At 63.0% G+C, this 8,321-nt stretch overlaps 1 protein-coding gene across 1 annotated transcript; it reads right to left on the bottom strand.

Moving 5' to 3' along the window:
* Positions 1-666: 666 nt before the first annotated feature.
* Positions 667-8,087, bottom strand: FGF3 (fibroblast growth factor 3; the record flags this gene model as incomplete). The annotated part of the gene is made up of 3 exons (XM_079929855.1): positions 7,758-8,087; positions 5,396-5,499; positions 667-987 (listed from the first exon to the last, which is right to left on the bottom strand). The coding sequence occupies exons 1-3, from the start codon at positions 7,975-7,977 to the stop codon at positions 667-669; spliced, it is 645 nt and encodes a 214-aa protein (XP_079785981.1). The 5' UTR covers positions 7,978-8,087.
* Between the last annotated feature and the right edge of the window lie 234 nt (positions 8,088-8,321).

The raw sequence follows: 8,321 nt of genomic DNA, 5'->3' as shown, positions 1-8,321 counted from the left end.
TGCCTTTCCAACCCGGGGGATTAAAATGCGTCTTTCTCCCAGTTTCTCAGAACACAACCTTACATCTGAAAACATCGATCTGGCATGGACTCTGCCATCATCATAAGCAAATATGTGCAAGTCAAAACTGCAAGTGTTTCCTCAGGCTGCATCCTTATCTGTTAAATAACAACGTAGAATAAAATACTTTAATGTTTTGACCCCACACATCCCCCGCCCCCATTGTCCCCCGGCTGCCCTGCAGGGAGATGCCTCGGTCGGCCGGACGTGGGTGGCTGGGGTCCTCCTGGCCGACGTAAACCCACAGGTGTCCTGGTTTAAAGCGGCCCCCTCCGAGCCACGACGCGGGGCCCCTAGCTCCCACGTGACCCTTGTTTGAGAGAAGCAGGAAGGGTTGAGAACGTGTTCTGTTGGCCCTGGAAACAGCAGTCAGCTCTGATGCACCCAGGGGCGGGCTGAGGAGAGTCAGAGACAGATTCCTGCACACACTGGGTCAACTCTGACCGTGGACACTAGGCGTCCGTCGGCTGGTCCGCACCCTCCAACCAGGCGGCCTGAGCTCGGAGCCCAGCCGTGGGGCAGGGATGCTCAAAGCCTCCGCTCCCCAGGCTGGGGCTAAGCTCGGCCTCCCCGGACCCGCAGCCTCCTCCACTGTCGCCGCCGCCGTCAGGGCTGGGTGGCCCTGCCTAGAGGCCTGGACTGCCTGCGGCGGAGCCCGGCTGCGCCCTGGAGCAGCCTCACCATCTCGTGGTCCTTGTGGTCCAGCACCCGAGGCAGGAACAGCGAGGACTTCTGCGTGCGGCGCGTCTTGAAGCCCCTGCGGGGCCGGCCCTTGCCGTTTACAGACACGTACCACAGTCTCTCGGCGCTGGGCTGGCACCGGGCCCCACGCCCGCCGGGCACCGTGCGGTACAGCCGGGAGGCGTACGTGTTGTAGCCCAGCTCGTGGATGCGCTCCACGAATTCACACTCGGCGTTGTAGCTCTCCTGTGGGGCGGGCAGGGGCCAAGGTCAGCGGCACAGAGGCCACGAGGATGTGGGCGGGGAGGGATGCCCTTAGCAGGGGTCTGTGCCAGCCCGGGGCAGGGTGGGGAAGGTGGGTCCCTACCCTCTTGGAGGCGGGCGTCTGGAGGGACGAAGGTGCAAACCCAGAATGTAAGGAGCTTTCACCAGTGTCCCCGCAGGCGGCTGTGGGGTCTCTCCAGTCAGGGGCTAGAGGAGGGGCGGGTATGCCTTACGCCAGCTCAGCTGTGGGTGGACGGGCATGCCACGGGCCATCCCCCAAACCGCTTCCCTCCCCGCGCTGTGCCAAGGGGCAGGGCTGGGGGCGCAGGGAAAGCTCCTGGGACTGACCGCGGGGCAGGAGACCCTCAGGGCCTGTGCCCATCTGCAGAGGGGGAGGGGAGCGGCTACTGATGCAGGTGGCCCAGCGGCCTGCAGCCCCATTCTCAGGGGTCACAGGCTGTTCGGGGCCAGATCCACGCATCGGGCAGCTTGGGTCCCCAAAAGACCTCAGGAAGCAAGATGTTAAGCACCGAACACCTGTTCCCAGCGACACGGGAGCCCAGAGATAAGGCTGGAGAGCTCTGGTTGAAGCGGGGTGGTGGTACGTCCCCCAAAACTCCAACCTCTCCTCCCTGCTCTCCAGACCCTCGGTGGATGCCCAGAGCTCCTTGGGTCTGAGTACGGACTCCATTGCCCGAGACCAACTTCCAGACTTTACAGATGGGGAAACTGAGGCCCAGGGGTGGTACCAGCCCCCAGGTCACAGAGGGGTGTGATGCCCTCCTGGCCTGTGCCCACCTGCTGCCCTCTGGGGTGCGTGGGCTCGGGGCAGACCTGCCCCACCCCCATGCCAGGCTGCTGCATTAGCATCTTATCCTTCACCCCTTCACCCCCCCGCATTGAGTTTCCGTGAAAAACTCAGCGGCTGAACCAACTCTCCTCCCGGGCCACTCTGTCCTGGAGAAGGTACGTCCTCCAGGGCTGAGGCCCATCGCCCAGGGGGCCTGGCGGGCTTGCTCTTTGCTGGGACACTTGGGGGGCCACCAGAGGGGTACAGTCCTGTGAGCCTCAAAGGGCAAGGGGCTCAGGTCCTATGGAAGGGGTTCTCGGGGGCCGGGCATTTGTTCGCATCTTGTAGGGGCTCCTGGGTTGGGGCGGGGGGTCTAAGATCACCTGGAAAAAGGCATCACAGACTCACCGTGACAACAGTTCCCAATGCCAGTCCCGTCCCTGCGGTCCCGCCTCAGACTCTGCTCCACACGTGCCGCCCCCAGGGTCCCCCCAGCCCTGGGCTCCACCAGCTCAAATTCTATTTGCTGCTGTCAGACTCCGCCCCCCGGGGGTGCTGCTTTCCCAGCTCGGCCTCGCCAGCACGTGGAGCTGGTCCAGGAGAGCCCGCCAGGGCAGGGCGGAGGCGGGGACCAGGCAGCGGTGCACAGAGTGTCCAGATAGCTTCCCAGTGGGGCGACACTTGGAGGGGAGGGCATTTTCTGGTGGGCATTTGGTAGCCGGGACACTGCAGGCAGTGAGAGTACAGGCAAAGGCGTGGGCAGCGGGCGGCGGGCAGCAGTGCTTGCCCTGGAGGGCCAAGGGGTCCGGAGCCTGGAGTGGGGTCACGAGCTGTGCAGTGATGGTGGGACGTGGGGGCAGAAGGTGCCCTGGGTGGTTCCTCCGTGAGCTGAGCTGAGGAATCCGGGTGATAATCTGTGGGTAATGGGGAGTTCCCAGAGGCCATCACATGAGTGGATTTTCATTTTAGGAAGATCCCTGAGCAGGTACCTAGCATAGAGTATGACATATGGTAAGTGCCTAGGACAGTGAGGAATGAAGGAATGAATACCAGATGGATGGATGGATGGAAGGATGGAAGGATAAGTGGATGGATGGATGGGTGGATGGATGTTGATAGATGGGTGGGGGGATGGATGGATGTTGATGGATGGATGGATGGATGGGTGGAAGGAGAGGGAAGGGAGGGAGTGTGGACTGGAAGAGGGAGACCCTGGAGCCCAGGAGCTGGGTCCCAAGGCTGTTGTGACGGTCCAGCTGGGAGATGATGAGGGCCTGAGTTATAAGGGCACTGGCCGCAGGAATAAGGCAGAGGGAGGCAGAAATTGAAGAGAGAGATTCAGGAAGTATATTCGAGGACTTGGAGATGGACTGAACGTGGGACTGAGACAGAAGGATGTGTCCACCAGGACTCCTAGCTGACCTTGGGCTTGAGTGAGTGGCCGGTGGGGTAACAATTACGGCAGAGGAGTCAGGGGAGTTGCTGGGGTCTGTTGGGTCGTGCTGCCCTCTGCCAGGGTGGTCTCTGCCCTCTGCTGTCAGGACATTTCGGGGGCATCTATAACAGAAGGGAGATCAGGGCTGGAAGTGGGGGCTGTGAGGGTGCAAGGGCCACTGACTCACAGAGTGCATGAGCTAGCCTGGAGGGTGGGAAGCACGGGCATGGCAAAGACCGGGGAACTCAGACAGCCAAGAGGCAGGGCGGTGGGAGCAGGCGAAGGTGGTGGCAGGATGGGGACGGGGGCGCAGGTGGCAGGGATGGCACCTAGGCTGCCTCACTTCCCAGGTTATCTGCAAAGCGGTGAGGCCTTCCCTGCCAGGTGCTCTGCAAAGTTCCACCCCATCCAGCTAGGCCTCCTGGCTCTCCCGGGTGGGCCCAAGAACCTCTTCGCCGTCTCCAAAGCCACTGCTATCAGCTCTCAGGGATAGAAGCCACAGGGAGATTCTGACCCACTGGGATCCCTCAGGGCATGCTTTGTTCTGTCCCCCAAAGTCCTGGGCCTGGGTCTTCCATGCAAGAGATGGCAGAGACCTGAGGTTTCCCTCCTGATTCAGCCCTACCTGCCCCACTCTGTGAGCTTTCCCAGCGTGAACAAAGGCCCTCTCTGGTCCGTAAGACCTGCACGAGCACTGCAGACCAGCAAGGTGGGTCCTCTTCATAAGGGATGGGAGCAACTGTGGGAGGTCTGAGGCCATTTCAGGGAAGAGGAAGTCAGTTCTCCTCACTTGCCACCAGGGCCGCAGGGCCGCAGGGGTCTGGAGAGCCACCGTCCACCTCAAGAAAAGTCACACCAGACCCCGGGCTAAGGGCATGTCCTTATAAACCACGACTGGTGTTTGCAGACTCTAGAAGGACATACAGAAAAGGCTGGGCATCCAAGGGTCCCTCCACTCAGACACAGCTTCTGTCAAGGGGCCTCGGGGGTCAGAGAAAACAAATGGGTACATTCCAACTTCCGCATTTCCCTTAGCAAAGCTGTGAAAACTCTGTGATGAAATCATCTGCTTGAAGGAGGATATTCCCCTGCAGTTCTTGATCGCGCTTTGCCTGATTTCAGAGGGGCTGGGAAATGCTGGTGTGTTTCCCCTGCAAACGCGACTGAATGGAGAAAGGTAACTGCAGGGAGGTGGTCCTCGGCTGCGTCGTCTAGGTGATGTGTGGATGCAAAGCCTCTCGTTGCTCAGGGAGTATCAGCCAGATTGCGTGTAATGACACGTTGGAGGCAGCAAATTTCCCAGCACATGTATTTTACTCCATGTATCCCCCGCCCTTGGGGGAGGGACACTGCCAATGCCCACAGAGTTACAGGACACTTTCTGTTGCAGAGACGCAGGCGGTGCATAGCCTGGGCTCCAAAGCTGTGTGTCAGGGACCTGGGTCCTGTCTCCCTTCTTCTTGGTTCCCTTTTATGAACTCACAGCTCTTGCCTTTCCACCCTTGGGAAGACCTGGCTGTGCTGTGCCCTGCTTCTTCCCCTCCTCACTCCCAGGAGGGCTCTGGGGGAGCCCACAGAAGAGCTTTTTTTTTTTTTTTTGGCTGTACGCGGGCCTCTCACTGTTGTGGCCTCTCCCGTTGCGGAGCACAGGCTCCGGACACGCAGGCTCAGCAGCCATGGCTCACGGGCCCAGCCGCTCCGCAGCATGTGGGATCTTCCCAGACCAGAGCACGAACCCGCGTCCCCTGCATCGGCAGGCGGACTCTCAACCACGGCGCCACCAGGGAAGCCCCACAGAAGAGCTTTGGCCCAACGCACATCCCTGCTTCATCCCAAGGCCTGCTAGAGTCCATTTATCTTGGTAGAAATTTGGGGGACAATCTCTCCCCTACTCTCAGCTACCTTGAAGGTGACCACAGAATGGCTGGAGGAACATTTTCTAACCGGACAGCACTGGAGAACATAGGACGTGTCTCCCCCCAGCCAAGAGCTGCCTCTAACAGAAGCAGCCATTGGCCGAGGGGCCACGGGACCCGGGGTTCCGGCCCCAGCTCAGTCCTGCATGTCCCCGGACAAAGCATTCTACTGCGCACGTCCCCTTATGTCCTCTGATGTGATGCTCAAGGGAGACGGCCCACCCGCCCCACATGAACAATTGGACTCACCGAAGCATAGAGCCGTCCCTTCTTGTTCATGGCCAAGTACCGCCCGGAGAAGAGCCCTTTGATGGCCACAACGCCCACCTCCACCGCTGTTATCTCCAGGATACCTGGGAAGAGTCAGGAAGGCCCATCACTCCCTCCACCTCCCACAGAGCCCAGAGGTGAGGGCTGAGCCCCTGATGGCCCTGCCCAAAGCCAAGCCCAGCTCCGGGTGAGGGCAGCACACGCCCAAAGGGGGTGACTTTGGAAGTTCAGGGGAGGGAGAAATGCCTGGGTGGGAGGTGCAGGAGAATTCAAACCTGGGAGGGAAATAATCAAACTAGTATTTCTCCATGCTGACCCTCTGCAGGACATGGAGCCCCTTGGAGCCTCTCCGCTACTCGGTGAGCTAGTTTCACGATGGGCCAGACAAGCGAGCTGAGACCGCAGGACGTGTGACTTGCCCAAGACCGCGCAGGTGTTTGAATTGGGATTCAAAGCCCTGCTGCGGATGGCGGGGTCTGGACTCCCCTGCTGACGGCAGCACTGGGTGCTAGGAGAGGCCCCGGAGAGGGAGCTGGGCCCTTGCTGAGGTGAGTTGATAATGGGATCCACTGGTGCACTTTGGGTGGCACCCAAACCCGCTGGCAATGTACGTGGGCGTGAGATCATTGTCTCGGGCCTGTATGCAGGTTACAGGATGTTGGCAGGAGGCCGGATTAGACCCCGGAGCTCACAAAGGGAAGCCACCTGCGCTCACCGCTCTCCACTGAATGTAAGAAAGGCGAAATCTCCCCCAACGCCTCCCTTTTGGACCCGAAAGCACTTTTTTCCGGGGGCCTGCAACGAAGCCCCAGGTGGGGCCATTGTCCCCCGAGAATGGCTCTGAGGAAGGGCGGCTGGGGTAACAGCCGGTGCCCTCTCCAGGGGGCGCATCTCTGCCAGTGCGTCTGGCCCCGAACACGTCAGCCATCCTAGGGCCCAGACGCGGGCCGCCGGAGGCTTGTGCGGAGCGTACGGGGGTGCAGGATGCTGGCCTCTCGCGTCCCCGGACGCAGGCTGGGCGGATTCCGCGGCGCCGGCCCGAAAACCAGAGAAGCGCGCATCTGGATGCGGGACAGGGGCGGCTGCAGGCGCGCGCCCTCCTCCCTCAGCCTATGGGCTGCCCGCCCTGGATGCCTCAAGAATTTGGATGCTCTGCGACTCCAAGGGGGAGGCTGGATTTGGAGAGAAACGAGGTATCGCTACTAGGCGAGCGCAGGCGCTCCCGTAACCCCGTCCTGAGCGCGGGGACATCCTGGCAACCTTTGGCTCCCACCGCGCGGCTCCGGAGGCGTCTGCCGAAGACGCCCTCGCACGACTGCGGCTTTCCTGGAGGAAGTAGAGTTTTCCGGCCGCCGCCTTGAATCCACCGCACCACTTCCTGCGCCCGGGGAGGGAGCAGAGCGCGGGTCGCAGTGGAGGACCCCCGAGACCCTGGCCACACTCCCACGCTCCCCACTGAGTTCCTGCCTCGGGCCTCCAGCTCCCCAGCGAGCGGCGCTGCTTCGAGTCACCCTGGCCTCGCGCTCCTGCAAGGAGGGCTCAGCATGAGCCCGGGTCCCCCGGCCGAAGGAACCAAACCTTGGAGCCTCGCGCGACTTCGGCTCCAGCGCAGTCCGGGCGCGGGTCCTGGCTGCTGGGCGCCGTGAAAGTGTATCTGCGCCCCCAGACCCAGGCAGACGCCCCTGCGTGCTCCTAAGCCGCAACCCGCGGCCCCCCACCGGGCGCGCACCCGGCCTGTCTCTCTGCGGCCAAAGGTAGAGGCGGGAAGGCTGGGGATTCCGGTCTGGGGACACGATTCTCTATCCGTGCGGCCGCCTCCCCAGAGCCCCGCTATGTCCGCGCGAGTGTCCTCCGCGCACAGGCGGCGCGGGGCGGCCGCGAGGGCGGAGGGGATGATGGGGCGCCCCGGGGCGGGCAGCAGGAAGAGAAATCGTCAAAATTAAATAAAGAGGATGAGAAATGCCTTGTCCAGGGCCTTTTCTCCGAAAAACTCCAAAGGGTCAAACTTGGCAGGACCTCCGAACCCAGCCGAGCAGGGAGCCCCCGGGCGGCCTACCTCGCACCCCCTCGGACGAACGGGCGGGGTTGGGGGCAGGCTGGGCCAGGCCAGCCGGCCCGACAGCGGGCAGCCACCGCCCCGAGCCCCCTTCAGACGTGTCTCGCGCCCCACCCCAGCTCCACTCTCGCTCTTCTCCCGGACGCTGAGGGAGGCCAGGGGACCCCGGCGGTCTCCCTCTGGCAGCAGGGCTGGTCTGCGTCCCTGGGCACCCTTCGCGCATCAACCCCTCCTGCGATCCTCCCCGGGGATGCCCCGCGCGGCGCCGCGGGGCCGCACACTCACTGTAGGCGCTGTTCTCTAGGCTGCCGTTGACGCGGCCGCTCGGATGAAGCTGGAGGTGGTACTTGGTGGCGCAGTAGAGCTTGCGGCGCCGGGGCGCCCCGCCGAGGTGTTCGTAGACCCCGCCGCGGCCGCCCGCATCGCGCCGCAGCCGCCCCCCGGGGCCCGCGGCCGGCCAGCCGGGCTCCAGCAGGCCGAGCAGCAGAAGCCAGATCAGGCCCATCGCGGCATCGCGCCCGCCCCGCGGCGGCGGCGGCTGCAGCAGAGCGCGGCGCCCATGGAAGGGACGGCGGCGGAGCCGCGGCGAGGCGCTCGGAGCCGGCTCCGCGGGGTGGGGGGAGGGGAGCGAAGAGGAGGGGCGGGGGCGGGTGGGAGAGAGAAAGAGAGATCCTTTAATTTTCACCCAGGATCGGGTGAAATTTCCGTTGTTGCGCAAAGAGCTGAAAGAAAAGACGGTTGGGCAACAAAAGGCCGACGTGGTCCCCAGGCGGAGGCGCGGGAGGGGCGGGAGGCCGGGCGGCTGGGGAGCCCGGCGGGGCGCGGGGTTCGGGCCGGGCGCCGCCAGAG

The sequence above is a fragment of the Stenella coeruleoalba genome, assembly GCF_951394435.1.
Source record: "Stenella coeruleoalba genome assembly, chromosome: 8".
Classification (NCBI taxonomy): Eukaryota; Metazoa; Chordata; class Mammalia; order Artiodactyla; family Delphinidae; genus Stenella; species Stenella coeruleoalba.
The sequence above is the reverse complement of the archived record's forward strand: the minus strand, read 5'-3'. Positions and strand labels throughout refer to the sequence as shown.